Source organism: Lactuca saligna, chromosome 6, assembly GCF_052625555.1.
Source record: "Lactuca saligna cultivar CGN05327 chromosome 6, ASM5262555v1, whole genome shotgun sequence".
In the NCBI taxonomy this organism is placed as follows: Eukaryota; Viridiplantae; Streptophyta; class Magnoliopsida; order Asterales; family Asteraceae; genus Lactuca; species Lactuca saligna.
The window spans coordinates 77,368,591-77,383,937 of NC_136422.1; the positions used below are offsets into that span (position 1 = coordinate 77,368,591).

The following is a 15,347-nucleotide window of genomic DNA, read 5'->3' on the forward strand; positions in this document are numbered from 1 at the left end:
TCACACTATCTCACGTTAGACTCCAAATTATGACCTTCAAGTCACAATCTCAATCCTCACTAGATACAAACTTAAGATACATTCTTTTATTACTACAATGGAACGATGTGTCATACTCTAATGACATATCATCGTATGTTGCAATGCTTAGACTCAGGTCTCTTAGATTCTTCCAGAACAGACTATACTTTCCTTCATGTTCTAATCTCATATTAAGGGTAGCATTCCTAGCTACAAGCAACTATCACGATACCTTTACCGATCGCTTTGATTATCTTTTATTTCAATCTTCCGGCTTAAGTCAGATACTGCATCAAACTTGGTTCTCTGAACCACATAACATACTCATCGTAGTCGGACTCAATTCGATATGACCACTCAGGTTGGAATAACAATCATCTTCTTAGTTATTACCGAAATGATGGTAACGACATATTTGAATAAAACAGTATCAATTACTAGCTTCTTGGTAACCTTGTGACTTTCCCTGATCCAAGCGTGAGTCATGTGCTTCTGGTAGTATAGGCCTCTACTACCTTTCACACCTACTCATACTCATCCCAAGTATTGTCTCGCAGTTTATCTAGGTCACCATGCAAGAAAATCACACAATCATTCAACATATCAGATAACAAAACAAAGGTTTTATATTATTTCTTAAAACAATTACATAGGTGTTCAAGTTTACCCTAGAGTATGCCTCTGATAGGCTACCCCTACGATACTATGGCTACTTCATGACTCGATCTTCGGATATCAATTCTCACTTCTGATTCATTGCATTGTCAGCTACTTCGTCAATCATGCTTTTTTTTGGTCATGGAGGTGCATTCGCTCTTGTTGCTTCATTTTTCTTCGAGCAGTCCCTAAGTAAATGCCCTTCTTTGTTACATCTGTAGCACACCCTCTTGTTGGATGTGCACTTGTCGGCATAATGCCCTGTCTTTCCACATTTGTAGCAAGTCATCTCTTCGTCGCATCTCTCATAGTGCTTCAGCGATACATTTAGCGTTGTAGCTCTCATTGGCCAATCTTGCTTAAAGTGTCCCTCTCCACTACACTTAAGGAAAACTACATCCTTGGTTGAGCATTTGTGGGCATAGTAACCACTCTTCCCGCATTTGAAGCAGGCCACTTCCTTAGGGCATATCTCATTGTGTTTCCTTCCATACTTGTTACACCATTTTTTTTCACCTCCTCCTCCATATTTTGAGAACATGTTGTTCTTGTTAGACCTTGAAGACCCCTCAAATTTCCTCTTCTTTCCAACTTCAACCTTGTTGGTGATCCTATTGTCAATCATTTCTTCGACAGACTTAGCAACCCAGATCGTTGCCTCAAGAGTAGGTGCCTGGCGTACTGGCACAGTAAGCTCGTCCTTACTTTGTTGAATTAAACTCCTTGTTTAGTCCATAGGGATGGCAAAAGAAACCGAACCCGATGGTGAAAACCGAAAACCAACATATTAGGTTCGGGTTTGGGGTCGGTTAATTGGGGTCGGGATCGGGTTTGGTATGCTTTTAGAAAATTTTCGCGGGTTTGGTTACGGGGACGGTAAACAAAATACCCGTCCCGATTACCCGAAACCAAAACCAAAACCGAAACCCGTTACCTGAAACCGTTAATATGATTATATATATATATATATATATATATATATATATATATATATATATATATATATATATATATATATATTAATTTGTTTGAGTTATCTTCTTTGTTGTGAACGATTTAAAGATAATTTCTTAAGATAGCTTCGTGTTTATTTGTAATGCTAGTGTTTTGACACTTTTTTATTCATATTACTTAGAGTAATAGTGATATTATGGTTTATGAATGCTAGTGTCTTTATTGTTATTATTGCCACTAGTAACCACTTATGTATCAGAACAAATATGTATGCTCTTACTAGTTTTGTAAATTATCAAAATTATTTTGGATATGAATTTATGTTTGCATCACTAAGTCTAATGGTTTGTATTCTCATTTTTTCAAAAAAAAAATTAATTTGAATGTTAAACGGGGATCCCCATTACCCCGTTGGGATACCCGCAGACCCGATAGTGTTTGGTAAACGGATACTCGTTGGGAATCGAGCTAGTGATGGGATCGATTTTCATATTCGGGGACAGGGGCGGGATTACCAAAACCCATCCCAAACCCGCCCCGTTGCCATCCCTATTAGTCCATCTGTTGATCCAACATTATCCACACGATTGCATGTACCCCTGCCATCGTGATTGGCCCAGGTGCAGCTGCTACTTTTGGTGCATGCTCACTCACTTTTGGTTTGGGCTACGGGTTTCCACTTCCAATTCCTCTTTGAGTGCTCACCATGTCGATCTATACACCAAGTCGGACGTTCGGTATGTAGTGACGAGAATTAAGATAGGAAAGATTTTATTTACGATCGACGTGTAAATATCCCTATTACTCCGAAAAGTTACATGCCAGTTCTAGTACTATAATTAAATGTTTAGAAATCTGAACACATAATGTTTCCAGATCCGGTCGGCAACAGACCATAGATCTGATTATACATTTAGCATCATAAATCATTTAGCACACAAAATCATGTTAGACATTTTCCCTAAATAAGCTAGTGCTTATGTCTATTCAGGTGTATTACCTAATACACACTCCTCACAATCATTGCTTAGAATTCTAAGTTTAAGTCTAGAAATAAATCCATATTCCTAGTTCGCTTAAACTAATGCTCTGATACCAACTGTGACATCCCCATTTTCATCGCCAGAAAAGACCGATTTTTGTTTATGCTTTATAAAAATAAGAGTATCACTTTCAATAAAAACGTTGCGGAATTTGTTCCCAGAAAAACATGATAATTTCATTATCAAAGCATTTCCGAAGAAATGTATTTTTATTCCTTTTAAAATATTTGGGATGTCATCGTCAATACAGAAACATAAGCATAAACAGAACTTACATTCATTTACACTAGTGATCTATATCTCCTTAATCTCTCAATGTAATGTAACTTCACATCGTCACATGTGATACAAGTAAACTGAGTGGGATAGGCTGGAAAACCTGGTGAGTACATAGGGTTTTCAACCCACAATAATATAATTATTATGTTTACTCGTCAAACAATTAACTCAATTACCCATCCCCATTATCTTCTTTATTCCTAAGTACCTTCCCTAAGGATTTATCCTAAGGGTCGTCTCCTACATCATATTTACCTATCATCTCCTTACATCGCATTTCCTTATATGTTTGTTCCTAAGGACTCTCCCTAAAGATCATCTCCTACATCGCATAGACAGTATTGATTCAGGGATTACTCCCTCAATACATGCCAACCAAGGATTAGGGTATCATCGCATGAATACATAGTTACAACATCGCCTGAACTCGTAATTCATAGTAAGGGGTTAGAGTATGATCGCATGAATACGTAGTTACAACAACCCCTGAACTTGTAATTCATCACCTACAGGTTATGAGCCTGCTGGTGTTTCCACGGGGTTGTCTATAATAGTCTGTGGTCGCCATCTATACTCTGGTAGATGCCTACATCTCCAAATTGTCGGACAGGGTTATAGTATCTACATCCTACATCACCGATTCATCATCACCTATCTATCCTCACCTAATTATCATCACCTATCTCTCATCCTTTTACTTCATCACACATCAACTATTTCATCTACCCATGTTTTATCCCAACATATTTGTAGATATAAAATAAATATATAGTTTAAATCATTTAAAACATGTATAAAAACGTTCATCCAACATAGACAGCAAGTATCCAGATAATATGCACACTTGGCACGTAATTTATATAAAATACTTCATATATATGTGTAAGATGAAAGTAACTATGCACTCACAGCACGTAATTTATATAAAATACTTCATATCTATGTGTAAGATGAAAGGGACCATGCACTTACTTGAAAATGTGGTGATTCCGAACTCAGATAGCGCTTCGCTTCTTAAAAATAATTTCATTCGATGAAACAACGGGTTTTATAGAAAACCGGGCTTTGCTTGGAGCGGCGTTCCCGAGCCGAAAATCTCTTCTTCTTGGAGCCGTCGAGCACTCCGGGGCTTCCGCCTCGTGCTAGGGAGGTTCCCTAGGCTTTTCAGGGGGTTTCGAGGCTAGAGAGAGGTTCTAGAGAGAGAGTAAAGAGAAGAAAGAATGGAAAAGGTGTGAAAAAATGAGGGTGGGAGAGGTTCTATTTATAGGGTGAAATATGGCTGAACTTTGTGCCACATGTTACCATCTGGTGGCAAGACTTGGGGAGAAAGCAATGGCCAAGATTGTGCCATGTCACCCATTTTCATATAACACACTTTCGAATTCTAAAATCTGTAACTTTCACATACGAGTTCCGTTTTTGATGTTATTTATATCTACATGTAGGTAAAAATAATATCTACAACTTTTATTTTGAATCTGTCGGCTAATTCTCGACCGATCTTAAATTTAATAGTACGAGAAGATTATAATGTTAAATGTTCGCGTAAAATTCATAACTTCTACATACGGACTTTGTTTTCGTCTTTCTTTTTACTTTTGAGTTCCTATTAATGAGATCTTCAATTCTGATTTAGGTCGTGTAGGCCAAAAACTGCTCGATCTAAAATTCGAGTTTCGGGCTGTGCACTGCTAAGCCAAATCTTAGAAAATTCATAACTTCCTCATACGAAGTCAAATTTGGGCGGTCTTTTTTTTTATGTTCTTGGTTTAATGTATAATAAAACTTTTATTTATATTTCTAAGGCTAAAAAGTCCTCCATCGTTAATTCACTATTTATGTCTCCTGGTGTCGTGCCGGTTTTGCCGTAAAACTTCGACGGACCATAACTTCTTCGTTATAACTCGGATTTTGGCGTTCTTTATATGTACGAAACCCTTGAGACGTATTCTACAACTTGGTTAAGATTATTTATTCTAAATAATCTTTTGTCAAAAATTCATTTTCGACCCCTATTATCTCTAAATTGACTAGCCCAGATATGCGGGCGTTACACACCATGCCGTGTTTGCCTGAGTTTCAATGGCTCAATACCTTAAGTTTTTTCACCTATTCTAAGAGCTCCAAAACTTAGATATAGTCCATAATGTGGTTCAGAAGAATAAATTTTCCAACTTTATCCATTGGGACTACCCAAAAGGTTCAAAACTCAATCCATAAAGCTTAATAATGTAAGAGCTTAACAAACAAGCATTTAATCCTTAAAGTTTGAAGTTCATCCTTTCTAGAAGTGATTCGAACAACAAAACCATCCAAAAGGTTGGTGCTTTATAGACATACATGTCTAATGCATGTCTTGAACCCATTTTAGGTCAAAATGGAGATTCATGACCTAATCTCTAAGCATGACATCAAAACTTGATTATAATTCAGATCTAAAACACTACTAACCCCTCTTGACTTGGAGATTCATAAAGTTGCCAACTTTATGAGGTCTAACCATTCCATTATTCAAGAATAAGAAGCTAAAGGAACAAAACTAAAGATATAACAACTTGAACGATAAAAATCGAGTCTTGTACACTTACGAAGGTCCAAAAGAGTGCCATGGTGGAGAATGGGGACTTGCTTGCTTGATCTTTGTTTCCTTCCTCCTTCTTCTTCCTTCTTAGCTTTAAAAAGCACCAAACTAGCTCTAAAAATGGAGGAAGATGATTAAGATTTCTTTCAGGGCTTGAGGGGCTAAGGATGGACAAACCCTAGCCTCCTTAGTCTTTTAAATAGAGAACAAAAACCCGGAAGATTAGAGTTTTCATTCATCCGTCAACACCCCGTGTTCCAAGAGGCAACATGTCGTGTTGACCTTAATGAAAGTCGCGCTTCTTCTTATCTAGACATGCCATGTTGGTTCCTCCAGCACATCGTGTCCAATCCTCAAAAGGGAATTTATTCCCAACAATTGTTCCTCAAGATTCTGGGTGTTTCAGAAGGTTGGTGGAAGTTGGTGACTGGTACTTATTCTCCTACGAAGAAGGTCGCAGTTCATTGATATGTTCTGCACTGATTATTTTCCATTGGTGAAGAGGGATAGGTTAGCCTAGGAGTACCTTTCCTTGAAGCAGACGACAGAGTCGGTGACGGAGATCATCAAGATGTTGCTTAAGAGAGCTCTTTTCTGACTTGAGTATGCTGCCTCAGAGCAGGTTTAGATGTCCTGCTACGTGAGCATGCTCAATACTGAGATTTGTGGCGAATCAAAAGTATTGTTCCCTCTTCGAGCTTCAGTTATTTTCTTGGAGGAGAGAGACTAAGATTGAGACCCAGACTAAAGAGAAAATCCATACCCCAGTTCAGACGTAGCCAACATCGAAGCAGTTCAAGCACGCTGATTCATGATATGGAGCCTAGAGGGGTCGTACTTGTGGCAAGTGTGGGAGAATGCACGAGGAAGTGTGTCGGTCAGTGACTGGGTGCCATCAATATGGAAAGGAGTGCCATATTGCGAGGGAGTGTCGTCAGCAGAATCCATCACCGAGTACTATGATTTGCTATCAATGTGATTAGGTTGGCCATGTGAATGTCGGTTTTCCATTGCTCGCTGCTAGACAGGTGTAGGCACCAGCTCCGACTACCCTTAGGATCACAGAAGGACACCAGGGGAGGGTTGAGGCCCGAAGGCCAGGGAGGCGTGTGTTGTTGTTATTAGTATGTATTCATTTACTATTTGGTCAAATTTAATTTATGTATACTCATGTTTAAATTCATGATAGGTACCTTCTTAGTGAATTCCTTGTTTACACTTGGGCTTTTTTACTTGGATGCGAGTCAATCCTTTGTATCTTAAACCTTCAGTAGGGATTTCGATATAAGCATTGGGGAGTTGGAGTCCCCATTGTGAGTTTCCATCGCCAACGAACACAAGGTTTGTGCTTTAAGCGTGTTTCGCAGTTGTACTCTAAAGATATTCGGGGCGCCTTACCCAATTGACATGATTCCTATCCCTATGGTGGATGTATGCACAATTGTGGGGATGGACCGGCTGAATAGGTTTGGAGTTGTGATCGATTTTGAAAAGCAGTTAGTGGTGTTTTGAGCCCCAAGTGGGGGAGAACTGACCATTTATAGAGAGGGTACCAGGATTGGTTCAACTTTTTGTTCGGCTTCCAGGGCTAGACAGTATCTCCACCATGGTTGTTCGAGTTATCTCGCATATGTGTTTGACACTCGAGTTAAGAGGAGAGCTTCGGTTTCAAATGTGCTAGTTGTTAGAGCGTTTCCAGAAGTTTTCCTGAAGGATTTACCCGATGTGCCTCCCGTGAGGCAGGTAGAGTTCAAGATCAACCTGATCCCCGATACGGCCCCCGATTACCAAAGTGTTGTATCACCTCGCACCACCAAAGATGCATGAGTTGTCCTCTCAGCTTTATGAGCTATTGGGCAAACAGTTTATCAGACCGAACAACTCTCTCTGGGGAGCATCGATTCTATTTTTTAACCGAAAACTTGTTTTAATCGGCCCTTGTGGACCTCTATTTAGTATTTAGCGTTATATCATTAGGCCAACTTTTATAACTTTAGATTTGTCTAGCCTGGCCCGACCCAGACTATAGGTAGCCTGGCATTGAAGCCCAGAACTGAAGAATTAAAGGTGCTAAAAAAAAAGGGATATAGTCGCGTAGAACAGAAACGAAGACAAATCAAGCAATTGCCCACGGTTTGCGCGATGATCAATCTTCATGTATTGTCTGTCTCCATCTCTATCTTCCCCACTCTAGTCTCTGTATCTAATCTAAGCTCTCTCTCAACTACTAATCAGCTACATTTTCACCTTTTCTTTATTCCAAATCGCTATCTCCTCTACTCTTTGGCTCTTTTCCCTTTGTCTTTGTATTTTGGAGTATTCAAAATCGCCTTAACCTTGCGTTTTCCACAATCTCAGAGCTAATTTCAGTTTTAGAATTTCAAATAAGTTTTCATAGTTGTATATGTTGGAATCTCGGGTTGTGTGAGTATTTCCAATTTTCGAGTAATTTATCGAATATTAGCGATTAGTTCTTGTTTTGTATGATTTCTTTTAAAAGTTTACGTACTCAAGCTTTATTTCAGTATTTGAATCCAGTTACACTCTTTTAGAATTTAGAAGCACATAAAAGAACTCAACTTCTTAGTTCTCTCATCTATGTAACTCAATTTGTGTTTGATTGGTTGATAATGATACACCATCGATTGCATTAATGAATCTCCCATGTCTTGGATTCAAACTGTCCATCTGGGCATGAATGTGTAGGGCTATTAAACTTGGTTTGAATTTGAATTGGATTGAAAGATTTGTTTAGTAGATAGTAGGTAAGTTGGGTTTCAATTAGAATTGATAAGAAAGGGTCTCATTAATATATTAGACTTTTAATTTTGAATTTTGAATTAGAATTGTAGAAGTCTTGATTGATTAGTAAACTAGTTTATAACCCGTGGAAACCACGGTTATAAAATTTATTAAATTTTTGTAGTAAAAACTTAAAATTATTAATCAATTTATTTAAATAAATTATTTTAAATATTTTATTAATTAAGAGATTTTTTTAGTTATATAGAATTATAATTATTGATTTAAATATATATGTGAAATATATCATTTTATAATTTATATTAATTTTTATTCTATTGTTATTAATTTAACTTAATTAGGGTAATAAGTTTAAATTTTGAAATTTGAAATAAAGAATCATTATGTTGACAAGTGGTGAATAATAAGATGATACATAATAAAAAATAAATAAAATATATATTAATTAGGAAGCTAATAAGTGAATATTCTTATAGATGCTTGCGACGTTCATTTCAATTATGTCTGAAATATGGATTGAATCCGAATTGGGTCCAAATATGGATTGGGTCCCAAAAGAAAGCCCTTTGGCACTCGGTCGAACACAGCTATCGCCCGTTCGCTTCCTGCCTTCACTTCCAGTTCCAACGAAAATAGAGAAAACGAGAACAACAGCTACTTATTTCGTCCTTCGTTCCTTCTTGTTCCTGATTTCTGCATTCCATACGGGATTTTCTGTTCCCAATTTCTCTATTTCATACGAGATTTTCTGATTTCTCCTTCTTGTTTCTTGTTTCTTTCTGAAATTTTGCTGGCGTATGTAAGAGTTTTTGCTGAGAAATCGATTGGCTGTTTTGCTGTTTCTGTTTCTTCTGATCCTGTTTTGCTGTTTCTTCCTTCTTATATGTATGTAAGTGTCACTCCATTTCGTTATTTGAATCAAATTTGTCCATTTCATTTGAGTTATTCCTTGTTCATTATCATATCGAGATTTTAGTTCTTAACAAATGGCCACTGACCTCTTCAACAAGAAAAATGAAACATTTTAATCTTTAAATAAATGTCATAAATTAAGTTTTGTAGTAAATGATTTTTTTTATATAAGCCTCATCGAACCTTGTTAGAATTCAATGCATTACAGAAAAAAAAAAATGACAGAGTTGAATGAAAAATAGAACGTCAATGCGTCAAACCATTACATAAACCCAGCAATCCATTTGTTACATACTGTGAAGGGAGAAGAACAAAATGGATTGCAAGGAAAACGAATGTCCGGAAAGTAAGTCTCATGGATTTCAACTCTTTCTGGATAACCATCTGTTAATCAAATAAACCCTAACACCTCGCTTTTTTTTAAATCTAAATTCCAGGGGAGACTTCACGTGTAGTTGCTGAATTCCTTGAAGTTGCCATTACATCCATCATCTTCCTGAAAGGAATATACCCACCCGGTTCGCAATCTTTTCAAGATCCTCCATTTTTATTTCATCGAGTCACTGAAGTCTGAAAATTCATGTATGACATGACACAGGTGCTTTTGAAAGGCGGAGATATATGAATCTATTGGTTCACAGGGCTCGACACCCTCAGCTTCATCACTATATCCTCAACTCTGTCAATGCGCTTGAGCCTTACATCCAACAGGTGAGAATTAATTATGTAGATCAAAAGTAGAGAGAGAGAGAGAGAGAGAGAGAGAGAGAGAGAGAGAGAGAGAAAAAGAGAATTGATTTAGGTAACTTTTGTCTCAGGGGCTGGTTGAGAGAGTTGCAGTTATTTTCTTCAAGGATGATAAATTTCCAGTTGAGAGATTTATGTTCAAGATTAATGTGAAGCAGTCGTGTTATGATGGGGAAAAGATGGACATGGAGCTACGATCATTCTTGGTGAAGCTGTGTTTATCAGAACCTTTTTCAAAGAATGCTGCTGTTGTATCTCAATGTAAACAATCTGATTGGAGGTGGGAAATAACAGGTTACTTTTGCTCTCTTCCTGAAGCTGAAGCTGATGCGTGGATTTCAAGCAACACACAGCAATGGAAACAACCTCCTGTAATAACACCAATCAAGTCCATGAATATTCATCCATTGTCTGTGCAGCTATATCTGGAACATCCTCCAAACGAGCCTTGAAAGTGTTTTTGTTTATTTGACGTCCAAGTGGACTTGTCTTTTTTCACGTGTCCAGCTCTTTTGCTGATGTGTCATGCCAGCTGGAGAAGATATTGGGATCCAGGTGGATGGCTACCTTTGCTGATATGGACATGGTGTTTGGCTGATGTGGATACCATTTGGATCAGCTTTTGTTTATGTGTCGTCTTCTTAAGTGTTAACCCCCTCTCATTTCAATCAAATTCATTATACATCCATTTTAGACAAACAATTGCAAACATTATCGTGATACTTTTCGTTGAAGAAATTGCAAACATTTGGCTTATCAAAGAATATAGGTGCAAAATTAAAAATTAAATATGTAATGTAAGTATGTTCATTGCTCCCTTGGATCGACCAGCAAGTTCTAAATCATCTATTAAGATTGATTGTTCAGTTAAATTTTTAATTCATAATAATAATAATAATAATAATAATAATAATAATAATAATCAGGAAAATTTGTGGAACAAGCTTCTCTCCGTTCAGTCCCGAAATCTTGAACTTCTGAAGAATATGTTTTCATTTCACAAGCACCATGACCATACCCTTCTTAAATTTTAATTTCACAAAAGATAACCCAAAACGAATATTACATATATTTGATTACATTGCATATTTTCTATTCAAAAAGACGACTAGATAACCTAAAACCGGTTTAGTTTAACAATTGTGTCATTAACTTATATAAAATCACCAATATGCCCTTATTGTACTTTTTTCATCCATTCATCTACACTTCTTCATATTCAGTAAACACTAAAGTATATATAACACAATACATGATCATAATCATAAGAGCGAAAAAAATGTCGGATAGTGGACAACTTCGGTACTTCATTAAAACTATGTTAGGCTTACTAGCTGAAAAACTAACTGTTAGCTGAAAGCTAGCTGTTAAATAAAAAGTCAGTTGTGAAATAAAAAGTCAGCCGATAGCTAAAAAACTAACTGATAAAAAATAACGTTTGGTAAAATTTGCTGAAATATATAAAGTTACATAAAAAGACATTGAAGAGTATTTGTTTTTATAATTAATTAAAAGTCTATTTGGAAAAAAGATTTTAAAAAAAAATCCTAAAAAGCCGATCTAAGTAGCTTTCCAAAAAGCTAGCTTATAAGCTATTTTTTGGTTTGTCAAACACGACAACATAAAAAAACTCGAAAAATAAATTAGTTTATCAACTAGTTGTGGCGCACCAAACACAGCCTAAAAAAAAAAAATGAAATTATCCAACTGCCATTAACGACTACAATGATCCAAGCTTTCATGGAGAAATTCAACAAACAGAAAAGTGAAGTTAAAATCCTAAACAACATTCACATAAAAAAAGCAGGTAACTCAATTGACCCAAATACCAATATACAACAAAATTTTCCAAATGTAAATCTACAAAAAGACAAAAAAAAAAACAACAGTGCATCATCATCATTCAAAAATACATTGATGGGAATAAAAAGCGTCATTAGACAGCAACTCAACAAGACGTTCCTCCAACCTTTTGGCACCCAAACCCGGCTTCAAAACATCAGCATCACCCCAAATCCCACAAACCTCATCACCCGACTCACCCAAACACCACCCACCAGGAACCGGTTTCCCCTGACCACGGTTCAGAAGTTGTTGGTCAATCCAGTCAAGAACCGGATCATCATGAAGAAAAGGAGACCCAAAAGCTGACCCACTATTGATTAGGTCATTGAAGTCGTTTGAGTTGAGTATTCGGGGTTCATGTTTGGTTTCATATGCAGAATATTGTAAATTGTGGTTGACAACAGTTTTGTTTAGATGTGGAGAGTTGCATAAAACAGTTGGAAAGTATACAGATTGAGATGAAAGGCTGTTGGATAGATACATGAGAAGGGTTCTTGGTAAGTTTTCTGTTCCCAAAATGCAAAATTCTACAAACTTTCGGGTCAATATGGAAGATGGAGTGCCTGCAATAACAATATATCATTTAAATTACACTTAGTTGATAAAACAAGATAGAAAGTGATAAAACTAAAATGTGAGGGACTAAAATTTGACAAGTGAAATTCTCCTCCATTTTGGAGGAAATGATAGGGTTGAATGGAATAAATAAAATCCATCTAACTTTAGCAATGTCATCCAAATACAAAGCAATGTTTGCTAATATTATTGGATTTTTTTTTTGTGAATATAACGTGCTAATAAGAGAATTGAAACTATAGTGTTGTAATTGGGTGGATTTTTGAATTATAATGCCTTGATAAAAATAAATAAACTAAATGTACAATGGTGTAATAGAAAGAAATGGAAGTAGGATGCTATAATACATAGATAAATAATGAGAGTATGTTTTTAGTTCATGATTTTCTTTCATTGGGTTAAATGCAAGATATATCAACATACTTTCATTAATTTGTTTATTACATCATCTTAGGTAACTTTTCAAAGTAAAATCCCCTAATAACGAAATGGGAAACGACCTAAAAGGGTAATATAGTTCTCATTTTGTACAAAATTAGTCCTTATTCTTGTTTTCTTGTAAAATAAGCCTTTTAACTTGTTTTCTACACATTCAGTACTTATGACTAGCTACTCCAAGTTAAGTTCTCTGTTTGTACACATTTAATCCTTAATATTTTTTTGTTGCAAAACAAGTCATTGTTGTTTTTGTACACATTCAATCCTTATGACCGGTTTTCTTTAGGTTTTGCTCATGTGTACAAAAACAACAAGGACTTATTTTGTAAAAAAAAAAACATTAATGACTATATTTGTACAAAGTGAGAACTTAACTTGGAATAGTTGGTCATAAGGACTGAATGTGTACAAAAACAATTATTGTAATAAAATGAAATAGAAATAAGATGCTATAACAAACATAATCAATGAAAGTAAATTGTTATTTCTTGATAACATACCTGTGAACAATCGATAAGCATCTGGCAATGGCCTTCTTTGAGTGCCATAAAAGACCTCACTTTGCTCAACAAGAAAAAGACTCGGGTCAACCACCACAGGTTTTAAAATTCGTGACCTGTTAATGTTAACAACAAAAAGAAGGAAAATACATATTATTGAACTCCATAATTGCTATTCAAACATGTGTAAATATTAGGTAAAAGTGATCATTTCATACTCTTTCCATCCGATGTAGCTTGTGTGATTCACAAAGTTAAGATCTTTAGGTAGATATGACAGAATGTGAAGAAGATCTGAAAGTGATTATGTCAAGAATAATCAGATAACTTTTAAAGGTGATTATGCACAAGATAAGATGAAGATAAGCATACGGGTATATAAGTAATGTTACTCTACTTTTTGGTAGTTCCCTAGATTTGAAGATAAGCATATTCAAAAGTAGTTTAGCCAAAAACAAAGACATATTCAAAAAAACGAAAATGAAACGTTGCAACCAAATCACCAATTAAACCCACAAACTAAAATCAATTCAAGATAGATACTTCCTAACAAGATTTACACTCTGTGAATTGGACTTTGCAACAATAACCACAACAAGAAGTCTTTTAAGTTAAAGTAGTTCGGGTAGGTCAAAAATGGAACTCCATCAGGGCTCCAAATCAATTCTAATTAAATATTATGGAAGAACAGAGAATACCCCCAAATTATAATCAATGGAAGATGGATATATTGTGGAAAAGCTTTAAAAAACCAACAATAAATAACGAGTCCAAGACAATGTTACTTGAAACAGATAAACCCTAGAAAAATGAAATTTAGCAGTTAAGAGTATGTAAAAAAGTGGGTGAGAAACAAACTAATTGAAGTAAAATATGCAAAATTGAAGATTACCATCTTGCGTAACAAGCGGGTAATCAGCAGCAGAGAGATTAATAAACCAATCCCAATCAGGGCAAAGCTTCAAAAGAATAGCAGCTCCATGTAAAGTGGAAGAAATTGAAGAAGATCCTTTAGGAGAAACGAGATCAGATTTCCCTATAACATTAACATTTTGAGCAGCCCAAAACACCGGAATTGATTGAACGGATAGGGCTAAAAAGTCGCGTTCTTTTTGAGGGGCAGAACGGTCGAGATGAAGAAGATATTGGTTTCTCGGATGGTAGATAGACAAAAGGAGTCGGATGATCCGAGCCGAATCGTTGGAGGATCCGGATATGAAATAGGCGATGGTGGGTGAAGCGGGGGGAGATTGGTTAGTGGTTTTGTTGTTGTTGAGGAAGAGAAGTTGGTGGTTGTGGTATTGGGCGGTGGATGGACGGTGGGGGAATAGGTATGGGTCGGAGAAGGACGGCGGTGGTGGTGAGGATGGGAATGGGGAAAGGAAGAAAAGAAGAAAGAGAAAGGTGGTGATGGTTAAGATGATGTAAAGAGTGGTGGTGGTGGTGGATGATGATTGAGTTGAGTTTTGCATCTCCTGGCTAAATCGACACCAACGATTGAATCTTTTGGTTGAATTTGTTTACAGAAGCTTGATTCTGTCTCTAGAAGTGGTGGTTATGGAAGAGGAAACCGGCCGTCGGGAAGGAATATACTGACAATGTAGGTGCTGTGAATCGTCCGTCCACATTCTCGAGTGGTAAATCGGAGTCTGATATGAATATTTGATAATTTAATACACCTTTCCAAGTTATAATGGTGATTTTAAAAATGGTTGATCTGTGTGTGTTTTTGTGTCTCGATTAGAAAGGCATCCTAATCAAAACGTTACCTTTTGCTTGTTTGTGAATTTAAGAACAAAGAAACGTTTGTTTTCTTTACAATTAAGCATGTTAAACTTTTTTCCTTTTACAAATAACTTTTGTAAATGTAATCAAGTTCCTCAAGATAATATAGATATGAAAAAAAAAAAAAAAAAAAAAAAAATCTCATCCTAAGGATATAACTTTTTTATTTTTATTTTGGTAAAAAGGTTCAATGCTCATTTCTCATAAATATTTGTTTGCAATGTACTTATCGTTGAAGTGTATTTG

At 36.2% G+C, this 15,347-nt stretch overlaps 2 protein-coding genes across 3 annotated transcripts; one reads left to right on the plus strand and one right to left on the minus strand.

Moving 5' to 3' along the window:
• Positions 1-8,918: 8,918 nt before the first annotated feature.
• On the plus strand, positions 8,919-10,586 carry REV7 (DNA-binding HORMA family protein). 2 transcript variants are annotated; one of them, XM_078958803.1, is made up of 5 exons: positions 8,919-9,183; positions 9,419-9,556; positions 9,648-9,728; positions 9,809-9,921; positions 10,029-10,586. In XM_078958803.1, exons 2-5 carry the CDS (start codon positions 9,526-9,528, stop codon positions 10,407-10,409), a joined length of 606 nt encoding a protein of 201 aa, XP_078814929.1. In that variant the 5' UTR covers positions 8,919-9,183; positions 9,419-9,525; the 3' UTR covers positions 10,410-10,586. The 2 variants fall into 2 exon arrangements, with proteins under 2 accessions (XP_078814929.1, XP_078814928.1); XM_078958802.1 differs by having other exon boundaries at positions 9,077-9,187.
• Positions 10,587-11,752: 1,166 nt separating this feature from the next.
• LOC145001771 (Core-2/I-branching beta-1,6-N-acetylglucosaminyltransferase family protein) lies at positions 11,753-15,062 on the minus strand. The gene is made up of 4 exons (XM_078961117.1): positions 14,209-15,062; positions 13,535-13,610; positions 13,317-13,432; positions 11,753-12,365 (listed from the first exon to the last, which is right to left on the minus strand). Exons 1-4 carry the CDS (start codon positions 14,786-14,788, stop codon positions 11,857-11,859), a joined length of 1,281 nt encoding a protein of 426 aa, XP_078817243.1. The 5' UTR covers positions 14,789-15,062; the 3' UTR covers positions 11,753-11,856.
• Between the last annotated feature and the right edge of the window lie 285 nt (positions 15,063-15,347).